The 12,952-nt window shown below is 46.2% G+C and overlaps 1 protein-coding gene across 5 annotated transcripts in view; it reads left to right on the plus strand.

Moving 5' to 3' along the window:
- The window catches only part of GRB10 (growth factor receptor bound protein 10), a 211,862-nt gene that overhangs the window by 87,936 nt on the left and 110,974 nt on the right, over positions 1-12,952 (plus strand). For all 5 annotated transcript variants that reach the window (XM_036863950.1, XM_036863948.1, XM_036863947.1 and 2 more), the window contains one exon: positions 9,046-9,136. In XM_036863950.1, coding sequence (XP_036719845.1) covers positions 9,046-9,136 — 91 coding nt within the window. The remainder of the gene's footprint in view (positions 1-9,045; positions 9,137-12,952) is intronic.

Genomic DNA, 12,952 nt, shown 5'->3' on the forward strand with positions numbered 1-12,952 from the left:
AAGCACGTGGGCCCTTCCAGATCACTGCAGTCCTGTGCATCTTGGGACATGAGCCCCTTTGGTTTTCAAAATTAGATGTTTTTTCAGGCTTGCCTCTCAGGTGCAGACCTTAAACGTTGAGGTACTGATGTGGGGTTTGAACCTTTGTTCCTTGGGAGAAGCTCCAGATTTCGAGTTTTCTCCCAGTTGTGGATCACTGGGCCAGGGGTGGGGTTTATGGCCAGATCGTGTCCCAGCCCCTCACTCCTGCCTTGATATGGTTTTCTTCTTGTTTGCCTGATGTGTGGGCATAACTCAGCCAGCTGTAGGCTTTTTAGGAACAGATTGTTCCCTGTGTAGCTGTAGGGTTAGTGTGTCCGTAGGAACAGGTGAGTTCAGGATCTTCCTATGTCACCATCTTGAACAGGAATCTTCACATCCATTTTTAATAAAAATTAGTAATTGTCTGTGGCTCAGGGGAGGGTAAACATGAAATCTGGATCACACCTCCCCACCTATATATATTTGAAAGTTCTACAGTAAGACATACATGCCGTTGACAGAAGCGGGCTTTGGGCCATTTAGTTGCTTATTCTTCACTAGGACAGCAGTCTCATAGCTTAGTGGATTTCCATTTTGATTTGTTTTACAGCTTTAACTGCACCTTGTGTGAAATGATAGAAGCCATGGCACTTGTATTTCCCATGTTGATTTTCAGAAGCGTTGGCCTGTTGTGCCTTAGTTGGGGGTCAGCAGTTTCTCCAGGCAGCAAGGTCAGGGGGCAGGAGGGCTACCTGGTGGGAAAGGCCTGGGGGAGGCCCAAGAGCTGCCAGGAGCTGGAGCGGGGATCCCTTGTCATTATGTCTTTTCCCTCCTCGGCAGAGGGGCAGCTGTCGGTCGGGCTGGGGGGGCTGGGAGCCACTCTGGCTTTGTCTTAGCCGCTGCCTCGGGCTGCTGTCCTGGGACTGCCCATTCCCCTACACCATTCTCATGCACTATTGGCTGGTTGGCTGGTTGGTTTTGGGTCCTGTAGTGTTTAAGTTTATTCATGTTAGATTTCTGCTTGTAGATTCTGATTGAGCATTCTCGCAGGTCGAGGACGTTTCGGTTCCTCTCGTTCTGTTTTCTCTGGTGTCGATCTTTGTTCAACTTAGCAGGGTAACTAAGGGCACCTACTGTGTCTTTATTCAGGTCCCTGAGAGATTGTATACAGGCAGGTATGAGGACAAATCCCTGGGACGCCCACTAGAGAGAGATCTTGTTTATGGACTTCTTGTCCCCATTGCTTACTGACCATCACTGATCAGCTGGTAGCTTTAGTCACTGGACAGATGCTTTGTTTACATCATTTTAATTTAATCATCCCAACCGACCTGTGAGGTCACCATTCTGCCCCAAGGAAGCACAGAGATGCAGGAAGTTGCCCAGTGTCACAGGACTAACCAGCAGGTGGGAAACTGGGATTTGATCCCAGAGTCTGGCCTTACCTGTTCATTCCCATTTGTTACCTGGCAGATGCTGTGCTGACTCTTACACTCCGGTCTCATCAAATTCTCCTAGCTGCTCTCCGAGGCATAGGTGACCCCAGAACTGCTCACCTGCCCAGTGAACGTTTTCTGGTCCCTGGAGCAGTGTTCTTCTTGAGCATCTTGTACTGTTCCACAGCAGCTTAGGCCAGGGTTTATTAGACGTGAGTGCCAGCTGACAGTTGGTCTCTTGTCTTTTCTGCACCCAGGCTGCATTGTCAGGGTTTTTGCTGAAACACAGCTTGTTCTGCTGGCCTCCAGCAGGGGGTGGTGTGTCCCAGGACAGCGTTCCAAGGCCTTGCTTCCATCCTGGGGCCTCCACCTCCACCGCCTCCCTGAGAAGCAGTCGGCAGTGAGGCTGGGGTCGGGCTGGGGGTGGGAGGAGGGGACAGTGTGGATGGTGCTCTAGGGGAAGAGGGGTGCACCCTCCTAACTTCTCACTTTAATTGAAGGAAGGCAGCGGGGTGAGGGGTAAGTGACCACGGTACTCTGGACTGTCACAGACAGCTCCAGAAGGGGGTGCCTTTTGGGCTGGACCTGGAGGATGAGCAGATGGTGTGTATGGAGGGCAGAGAATATTCCAGACAGTGAGTGAGGACTCCACAAAGAGCAGGAGGGGGAGGCACACAACTGTGGCCCCTGGAATGTTCCCGTGAGTGAATCACCTAAGGTGAGGAGCTCAGACTCCAGCCCCATCCCCCAGTCAGGACTGAGCAGGGCCCTTGGGCCTGGGAGCCTGCATTTCTCACCTGTTTCTCCAGGTGAGACTAGCGTGATGCTCCGGGAATGACAGGGAGGGTCCCAAGCCCTGTCGCCAGGCCCCGTGGAGTCCTGACCCCGGCTTGAGGCACTTTTTAGGTGTAAGCTTTAAACCTGCAGGGTCCCCCCCACAGCCCCTCCATGGGCAGAGGCCTCAGCGGTGGGCAGTGGGCGCTCCCGGGGGGCGAGGAGGACAGGTCCAGGGTGGGACTGGCGGGTCCAGAGGAGCTGGCCAGGTAGGTGCCCCAGCCTGGAGCCAGCTAGAGGCCCGGAGGAGCAAGCCTGGGGGCATTCGTGCGACCCCAGAAGTGGGGCTCACTAAGGAACTTTCTAGAGGAATCGCACGGCCGTGCTGGAGAATCCGCCCACGTCTGGCCTCTCCTGCCTGCCCCTTCGCGCCCTGTGGCTCTCCCCCCACCAGCTCCCAGGGCTCAGAGAGGCTTGAACGAGATCACTTAGCACGAGGTCACCCTGCAGGAGGAAGGTGTCTAGGCCTTGCTCGCTTCCGACTTTGGAAAGTGTTTCTAAAGCACAGGGGTTTGGGGATCCAGCGCTAAATGGTGAAGTGACCCATGCAGCTTTAATGAAGGGGCTCCCAGCCTCCCACCTGTCCGAGGGGTAAACAGTACTATGACCAAGGACTGTGCTTTAGAGAAGCGTCGTCGGCTAGTGGCCACCTTCAGAGAAGAACCCTCGCCTTCCTCTGCCGGCCCTGGGCCTCCTGCAGACAAGGAGGCTGTGTAGTGCTGGCCCTGGGCCCCGGGCTGGCCGCTCTGACCTCCTCACCCAAGAGGGAGGCCCACCAACCTGGGATGGGAGAACCCCGCCCCCCCCCCCCCCAGACAGACCAAACTAGCCCTGGAGGAGACCAGGCCAGCCCAGCGAGAAGACTTTACCCTCGTCCCAGTTTGTATTACTGTGCGCTTCCTCTGCACTTGACCTTCCAGCACTGTGGGGGAGTTTCTGTTCTATGCCACAGTGGTTAAATTCTCCGGCCCAGCTGCCTTCACGCTCTGGCTTTAGTTTACAAACACCATCATTTCCCATACTATTTCGTTTCTCTTGGCTTTGCAAGGTAATAGAATTCTTGTCTGAAGCGTCTATATGCTGACTTCTGCTCTTTCGATCTGGGAGTTTTATATATGAACAAATGAGGCAGTTGTCGAGATTTTGTTCTTACTGCTGTAATTTGTCAGGCAAGCCTGTCAGATTTCGAACGGTACTTTAGGTGTAGAGTTGCCAGATAAACTAGAACGTGCCCAGTTAGATTCAGATAAACCACAACATTTTTTTAGGATAAGCCCCATGCAATATTTGGGACATACACCAGAAAAACTATTAGTTGTTTGTCTGAAATTCAAGTTTCACTGAACGTTCTGTATTTTCAGTTGCTAAATCTGGTCACACTATGTAGACAAAGTTGCCTTAAATTAGGTTAGAAGGTTACTTGTCTTCTGAACAGAGGTCTTGGTGGGGTCTGCTGTGCACATCACTGAAAAGAGGTGTTCTCAGGAGGGCAGCGTGTTGCTGGGTGACTGGCTCTCAGAATGGCATGTGCACAGGAGACACGGAGGTGTTTGTTTACCTGTCGGGCCACGCCCAGCCCCAGAAACGCCTTGAGCAGGGCCTCGGGGCAGCTGGACCCCCAAACCCTTTGAAATATGTGGGGTATCACAGCTTCTTGGTTTATACTCTCGATGCTTGTGTGGTCTGATTTCAATCAGATGGTCCACTCCTAACATTCGTGTTAGTAATGGGTAGTAATTACTTAAATATAAGGAAATATTCCAGATGAGAAGTTTAAATAATCTAAGCCAACTTTTGTTGTCAAACGCAAGTCCATGTGCCTGATGCACGGTGAGGCCAAACTATACTGAAATGTTGGAGTTTGGAGCAGAGAAAGGTTTATTGCAGGGCCATGCAAGGAGGTGGGTGGCTTATGCCCCCAAAAACCCCGAACTACCCGGAAAGGTTTCAGCAAAGCATTTGTAAAGGCCAGGTGAGGGAGGGGCGTGGCTGGTTGCTGCAGGCTTCTTGGTGTGGGAATCCTTTGTTCTTGCAGCTGTGCACATATGTCAGTTCACGATGTTCCTATAAACCTTCAGCAAGATGAACGTTACTCTCTGTTCTGCAACTTTTTATTTCTAAATGAATGGAAAAGTGTTATACCCTTAAGGGTCAGAGCCTTGAGAATGGGCTATGCTGTATATTTCAGGTTCTAGGCAACATTCTTAACTGGAAGCAAAAGCAATAGAGGACAAAGGTTAAAGTAAAAGAAACAGATCCAATAGGGAGTCAGATTTGTTCTTCCATATGACTCTTTGACGCTACTTGTTTCGAAGAAAGTGGCTGAGGAACTCATGTAAAAGCAGCAAAGGGGGAAACATATGCTGATGATAAACGTGTCCAGCAGCCGTGAGCATGGGAACCTGGGAGCTAGCCCAGGAAGGAGCAGGTCTGTGTCACCAACGAGGACCACAGACCCCTGTGTGTGTGGATTGTAACGTGTGACGTGAAAGTGACCTTCCAGACCAGGCACGAGGGAAGATTGGGTGATAAATGGGCCTGCATGGACTGGTCAGTTTTTTTTTTTTTTTTTAAATAATTATTTACTTATTTATTTATTTATGGCTGTGTTGGGTCTTCGTTTCTGCGCGAGGGCCTTCTCTAGTTATGGCAAGCGGGGGCCACTCTTCATCGCGGTGCGCGAGCCTCTCACTATCGTGGCCTCTCTTGTTGCGGAGCACAGGCTCCAGACGCGTAGGCTCAGTAGTTGTGGCTCACGGGCCTAGTTGCTCCACGGCATGTGGGATCTTCCCAGACCAGGGCTCGAACCTGTGTCCCCTGCATTGGCAGGCAGATTCTCAACCACTGCGCCACCAGGGAAGCCCGGACTGGTCAGTTTTTGGCCTCACCTCTTCCTGCCCTCCAAAATAGATGGCAGAGGGATGAAAGAGAATGCACCCAGTCGGGGAAGAAACCAGGACAACATGTAAATGGACGCCTCAAGCGTAAAATAATGAGCCCAAAAGAAAAGTTCAGTAAACTTGACTGCATTGACTTAAACTCTGAGAATCAAAAAATATAATTAAATCTCAGACAAGGTGGGAAAAGTGTTTGCTACAAAGAGGACCAAACTTTGTTTCTTAGCACATAAAGAGCTCATCCTGGAAGATTAAGAAACAGACCGACGTTTCTGGGGAGTCCAGGACCTCAGGGCTGGTGCCCTCCCAGCCGTCCTGCAGGCGTTGTGCAGCCCATTTGACAGATTTGCCAACTGACTCAGCGAGTCCAGACGCTGGTCCCAAACCCTCAGCTGGGTGATGGGGGCTGAGGTTCCTTCACAGAGGCTCGATTGGGAGCCCTTGCACTGGTCCAGCTGGCCTGTCAAAAAAAGGATAGTCCAAAAGGAGAAACACAAAGGCCTGATAAGCATATGGAAAAAATGTCCAACTTCAGTATTTAAGACCTGCTTGTGAAAACCACAGGATTAGGCCATTGCCTGCCTCTGGGACTGGCAAGATAAAAATTCCAAAACAGTCACCGTCACAGTGTTGGCTGCCTGGGATGTTGGGAAGTGGGCAGGTCTCTATTTCAGGTGGAAGGGTAAGCTGGGTGAACGAGAGCTTGACAGTGTGTGTCTAGACTCAAAAAAAAAAAAAAAAAAAAAGCACATAACTTTTGACCTAGTCCTTCTGCCTCTGGGGATCCTAAGCGAATAATCAGAAATGTGTACAAGGTTTTATGCACAGAGGTATTTGTTTGATTGTATTTATGTTATCTGAAATTTGCAAATGACTGAAAGTGTTCCTGAGAGTAGTTTAGAATCTGAAAGAATGATATTTACCAAGGTTTTAATATAACCTCTTGTGATGTATATTGGGGAAAAAACACAAAATTGTTTACACCCTGTGATTTCCGCAGTGTCCAGCTATGCATAGTAAAGGTGCAAAGTCCAGGAGAATGCTACCTTACCCTGCTGTCATGGGATTTAGGCTAATTTTTGTATCTGCTTTGTATTTCCAAAAATTTATATGGGCGGTTTTAAGATTTGGAAAAGAAGGAAAAAATATTTCTCTCCGATGGTAAAAAGCTGATTGGATGGAGAAACACTGGGCTGCGGAGGTGCTGAAAATAGGTGGGGTGACCCCGGACGGGGAGACTGCTGAGTCGCCTAGGCTGGGGGGACCACCCTGTTCTCTGACCTTGACCGCCCGGCTCCACCTTCAGCACCTTGCGGGCGGGGGAGGGGAGCAGTCTTAGTGGCATCACTCTTGCCTCCCAGACACCACGTTCTCCAAACTAATCCCTCTCCTCTCTCCCAATCAAAACCTTACTTTCTTAACAAACTGTACGTTCGCCAGTACGGTATTAATGAAAGAAATCGTGTTACACAGCTACTTTATGGGGTATGCTAGAATTATGAAGGGGCTGATGGGGAATGTTTGTTGCCATGGAAAAATTTCAGAAAGCTACGTTAAAATGTAACAGGAGGTGTCATGATTGTGATTCCATTTTTTATCAGAATCATTTGTAACCCCCATGTGATTCAAATATAACATATACGCTATCCATAAATAATTCAAACATTGCATCTGTACACACTCTCTGTGTGTGCATTTTTATTTTTTCTCTGAAAGAACAGCCCAAAAACTGCTGGTAGGATAACATCCTTGAGTGAGAGAAGAGAGGTTCATTTTCATTTTTGTCTTCATACTTTTCTTTAGCATCTAGATTTTCCTAACTAGCAAGCATTACGCCTGTGATTAAAAAAGCCAAAAGAGAGCTATTCTTTTTGAAGGGGGAGAGCAGAGAGAGAGAAGCACGTGAAAATCTCTCCCCTACCAGAGGTCTTTGTTCAGTTTTCCTAGGTTTTCTGGAGGAAGGTGTGAAGGCGGCTGTGCTTACCGGGTAGCAAGCATCTTCTCTCCCTTCTGGACTCTCTCCGGGCTGCTCCCCACTCTGCCCTCCCTCTCTTGGGAGTGGCCCCAGCGGAGTGTGGACCAGACCCACACCTGTGGACACACAGTGGAGTTATCACCCATCCTCTGCCACACCCGGGCAGGCCAGGGCTCTGGATGCAGAAGCCGCTGGCCAGAGGGTGGGGGGAGCATTCAGACCATAAAGTGTCCTGTCAGAATAATGTGCTTTTTTGGAGTTTCTTGTGTGAGCAGCTTGGGCTGGAAGGCACTTGGGTTCTGGAGCCCAGCTGCCTGGGGTCCAGTCCCAGGGCTGCCCCTAACCACGGGGTTATAGTGGGTGGACGCTCCTTCCATGCCTCAGCTTCCCCATATATGAAATGGGAGTTCGGCTGGCAGCATAAGCTCCACGCCATGCCGGCACCCACGGGGGGGGTGGGGGGGACTTTCCGTGTGCGGAGCTTTGTGGTACCAGGATGCTGAAGGTAGCTACTTGTACTGTGTCAATTTTTATTAATATTAATAGATTTTCCACACAGATCTTATACTTTCTGACACAGTTCTAAAACCTTTCCAATTACAGAGGCAATACATGTGCATTTATAAAAATTACAAAAGCTTCTTAAATCTGCCAGAGAAATCTGTCATCTCTCCACTCCAAGTTAATCACTGCTAATACTTTATTTTAAGCATGTAAATATTTTACAGGCCCATTTTCTTTGTCCATGTTTTAATGTATCTTTCATTGGCTTGATTATAATCCCGTGAAGATGTTTTTCTGGAGTTGTGGGCTTGGTTTTAATGTTGCTGTTTTAACTTTTGCCGAAAATTTTTCTCCTCACCTGAGGTCTAAAAAATGCCACTGAATATACACACTACTATGTTTAAAATAGATAACCAACAAAGACCTACTGTATAGCACAGGGAACTCTACTCAGTATTCTGTAATAACCTACAAGGGGAAAGAATCTGAAAAATAATGAATGTATGTATATATATATAACTGAATCACTGTGCTGTGTACCTGAAACTAACACAACATTGTAAATCAACTAGACTCCAATAAAGTTAGAAAAAAAAAGAGAAAAAATACTGAAATAGAAACAAAATACAATAGAGAGGGTCAAAAAAGCTAAAAGATTATTCTTTGAAAATATCAGTAAAATGTATTTCCCACTAATCAGTGAAACAAATCAAGAAAGATCCCACCAACAACCAGTAACAGGAAAATTATAGTGACGTCTCTTCAGATAGTAAAATAAAATCAGAGGATGTTATGAATAATATGCCAATAAATTTGGAATTTTAGATTCGACAAACGCCTATAAAAATACAACTTATTAAAACTGATGTAGGAAAAAATTTTAATCTGAATAAATCTATACTATTAGGAAAATTTCTTTCTGCAGTGCCACTGAGCTCCAGATGCTCTGTGGAGGGTCCAATTATAAAACAGTCGCTGGGCATTTCCTTCCCAGGTAACAGACCGCCTAGGGCTTGATCACCAGTAATTGTTACAGGAGATTGCCTGTGCTCCATGGAATACTAATTCTTTACATTCATGGCTTAAACCCTGCAGTTGACAGTAGTTCTTCTTGAATTGCTATTTAGGGAAAGCAATTTAAGCCAAAAACAAAGAGTAACTTTTTCTTCCAACTCCCTAGCCAGCAGGCTGTCCCTTTTTATGATTAACTTTCCTTTTACAGCGTTATTTTAAACAACTGTCGTTTAAAACTAAAAAAGTAAATAAATTGAAAAAGTAAGAAATGGGGGGGAGAAAGAAAAGAAATGCTGGGGGTGGTGGATGTGACCCGTGTGAAGCGCTTCTTTTGACCAGAGCCTTTCCGCACCTGTCTCCCCAGGGCCAGGTGGAGCAGACGTCTCCTCGCCGTCCTGGAGACCTGGCAGGACCCGGCTTCCCAGCGCCGCCCGACCGGCTGGCGAATCACCAAGGTAAGGACGGAGTCACAGAAGCGCCCGGACACAGAGGCCCTGACTCTCATTACAGCTTTGCAGCGATGCTAGGCTTCGTATTCTAAGAAACTGTCCTTGGCTCTGATACAAGAAGATGCTGACCTTAGCTCTTCTTTTCCCCTTTAAGGAAAATAAATTCTATAAAAGAGAAATACTTGGTTATGACATCTTCATATAGTTTTCTTTCAATGAACCAACTTCAGTGAGCAAAACTTCCAGATAGATTTCATGTGAATTTTCCCAGGATTTAACTTCAAGGCAACCTTAGAGGCCCCTCCATGGTGGGGCCCTCTTGATTTTGGCATTCTTATTTGCACTTAAGCTAGTTTTGCGTGTAGGTACTCTTGGCAGTTCTCTACTTTCCTAGGCTTCCTTCTGTTCCTTCTGGTTAGTTTCTGATGGGATCACCATGGGGAAGAAGGGAACGTCTTAAATGGTTACGAGGTCTGGTAACTTAGGTCTAATAAACCCAAGCTTTGATGTAGGACAGGGCTTAGGAAGAGAATTGGTCTGATCATGAGATGGGACCGGAAAAGCACACATGGGTGGTGGTTGAGATTATTAGAGAGTTTAAGTATCAGAAATTGTAGGGTTTAGAGCTGGTAGGAATTAGAATAATCAGATTTTCTTAGTTGCCTAAGGAGAAAGAGGATGACATTTAGCAAAAATGAAGTCTGGGAGCTGGCCATGAAGTCAAAAGGATGTTTTTTCAAGCATTAGAAGATTTATAAAAGCTGTCGGGATTTCCTGTGTCAAGCATAATTTTAGGGTGCCCTTTTAGAAAACTCTCACACAAGGTGATGCGAGAGGAGTACCATTTTGATCACGTCGGCTTTGAAACTCAGGGAAATCTTAACTTATTACATCTCACTGGTTACAGTGAGTGACCTGGGGTTTGCGTGTCTCAGCAGCTGCGGCTGGGCCTGGGGGAGTGAGCGGACGTGACTCCAGGCTGAACTCAGCTCCCCAGACAGTTCAGGCTTTTAAGCCTTCATGACATTGACCACCTTTCCCCCCAGTCTTCAGTAATTCTGCACACATGGCACATAAAACAGGAAAATCAAAAGGACTCAGCCTGGTTCAGACACAGGACGGAGATGCCCCCAGAGCAGTGAGCAGTGCCGACACCCGTGCCCAACAGGCTGCAGGTCCCAAAGCCACCACCGACGGCAGCGGTTCAGGTCCCAGGGAATAGTAGGGGCCAAGCTCCTGCAGCTCGCTGGGAGCTGGGGTGGGGCACGCCCCCTCCTGAAAGACCCTGGAAAACAGTGCATGTGGACCTACGGCCAGGCAGCTGGCATGGCCCCGCAGCACTGCAGCCTCCCCTGAGGAGGTCCCCGAGCGTCCCAATACCCCAGCACACGGGAGGGTGGGCAGGGGACGCACAAGCACAGCCCAGCCCAGGTGCCACTGCACGCCGGTGTTCCCAGCACGGGAAGCAGTCTGCTACTAGGCAGCGCAGCTCCCAGGATCGAGAGATTGCCACTTTACACGTGCAGATAAGTGTGTTTGTAATGCCCTGGAGATGAAAGCAAGAATAACATCCACTAGAGAGGACAAGAAACTGTGAAACACAATGGGAAGAAATGAAGCAAGAACGGGGTGTGTGAGAGAGAGTCCCTGAGAAGTTTTGGAAATGAGATGAATAGCCATTGGCATTTCCAAAATGCTGGATTTGGTCTAAAGAGAATGGATGAGCTGGAGTCACCTCCCACTAGCCCAGAGAGTCCTGGGAAAACGTGGACGGGCCATTGGACACGGTCATTTAGACACACGTGAGGACAGGAGAGTGGAGGGAATGGGGGTGGGGTTTGAAGAGATGCTGGCCAAGAACGGGCCAGAAATGAGGAGACAGAGCCCCCCAACCGCACTCAGAGAACTAAGAGGAAAAATGAAGGTTCATCCACATCTAAAAGCATTTAGCATTATTCCAGAAAATGGAAGACAAGAGAAAATCCAAAGGGAAACAGCAGATTTCACAACCCAGGAATGGCCATTGGATGGATGGCCGACTTGGGCCCAGGAGGAGCCAGAAGACAATGCAGGAGATTTTTAAGGTGTTGAGGGAAAAAGAACTGTCCGTCTAAAATTTTATACCAACATCTTGTGAAAGCAAAACAAAGCTTTCAGATGAAGGCTGAGGCAATGTATTACTTACTGGCAGTCCTCACTAAAAGAATGATTAAAAGTTTTACTTCCAGAAGAAGAAATGTGGGTGGTGAGGAAGGCCTGGAGCATGAAAAGAGTAACAGCCGAGAAGGAAATGCTGTGTCATAAGTTGAATCCTATGTGAATTGTTAAAACTAGGTTAAACTAAAACTTTGGTTAATTAGCCATTGGGAATGAGTGTTAAATGTGTGATGGAATCATAATAAGACCCTAGTTAGGATAAAAGGAATGTAAAATGACTTGAGACTACATTAGAAAAAAAGATAGTTACGTATTTTAAACTATTAGGTGCAACTAAAATATTGACTGTAATTACTCAAAGAATATGTGTATAATCTGTAGTTTCTAACCTAGCAGAAAAAAATATAAGGGAATCTACAGTTTATAAAAACAACCCACATCAAGCAGTAAAGGACGAAAAACCAGATGTGAACAAAAAAGGATGTCAAACAGAAAATATAAAATACGAGGAGTATTATTTATATATAATTATAGTATTATAATTATAGCATTATTTATATACAATTATAGTAGTCTTATAGTATTATTTATATATAATACTGTTAGGATATCTCTAACAGTATTAACAGGTTCAAATTAGTAGAAATACGTAGAACCCTGCACCCAACAGACAAACACTTGATTCTTCTCTAAAATCTGTATAACTTTTTAAAAAGTTGACCATATATGGAAAGTTGAACTGAATTGTATGCAATCTGTTTCATGCATGCCACAGTCTTTGACCCAGTGTGATTAAATCAGAAGTCAACAGAAAAAGTTCAAAAGAAAATATGTAAACATATTGTGGAAACATTACAATACCTCCTTACTTCACTCATGGTTAGAGAGGAGATCACAATGAAAATATCAGTCGTTTAGAACTGAATGAAAAAGGCATGTACTACAGCTTGGAAATTATAAAATGCTGCAAAATGGTATTCAAGACTAAATTTCTAATCTTTAAAAGGAGGAAAAATTGAAATTAGAAGAATGAAAATTGAATAACTCTAAGGAATGTAGAAGGAAGTCATTATAAAAGTTAAGATCAGAAATCATTGAAATGATGAAGAAAATATCAATAGACAGAAACACAACTAAAGCCAGTGTTTCCTAAAATCTACCAAAATCACAGACACTCTTGAGGAAGAAGGACGTGCAAGAAAATCATATGAAGAGCATGTCAGAGATAAAAAAGTATCGTAAAATGAGAAAACCGTGAACAACTTTATGTCAATAAATGTGAACGTATGAGGGAAATGGATAATTAATGTATTGCAGAAATATACAGACAAAATTGCAACACCAAATGCTGGAGAGACTATGCAGCAACAGGAACTCTCATCATTGCTGGTGGGGCTACAAAATGGTGCAGCCACTTTGGAAGACGGTTTGAGAGTTTCTTACAAAACTAACCATCCTCTTACCATATGAGACAGCCATTCATGTTCCTTGGTATTTGCTCGAATGAGTTGAAAATGTATGTCCACCTGAAAACTTGCACACAGATATTTATAGCAGCTTCAATCATAATTGCCAAATGGTGGAAGCGACCAAGATGTCCTTCAGTAGGTGATGGGTAAATAAACTGTGGTGCAATATTATTCAGTGTTAAAGAGAAATGAGCTA

Source organism: Balaenoptera musculus, chromosome 9 (genome assembly GCF_009873245.2).
Source record: "Balaenoptera musculus isolate JJ_BM4_2016_0621 chromosome 9, mBalMus1.pri.v3, whole genome shotgun sequence".
Lineage (NCBI taxonomy): Eukaryota > Metazoa > Chordata > Mammalia > Artiodactyla > Balaenopteridae > Balaenoptera > Balaenoptera musculus.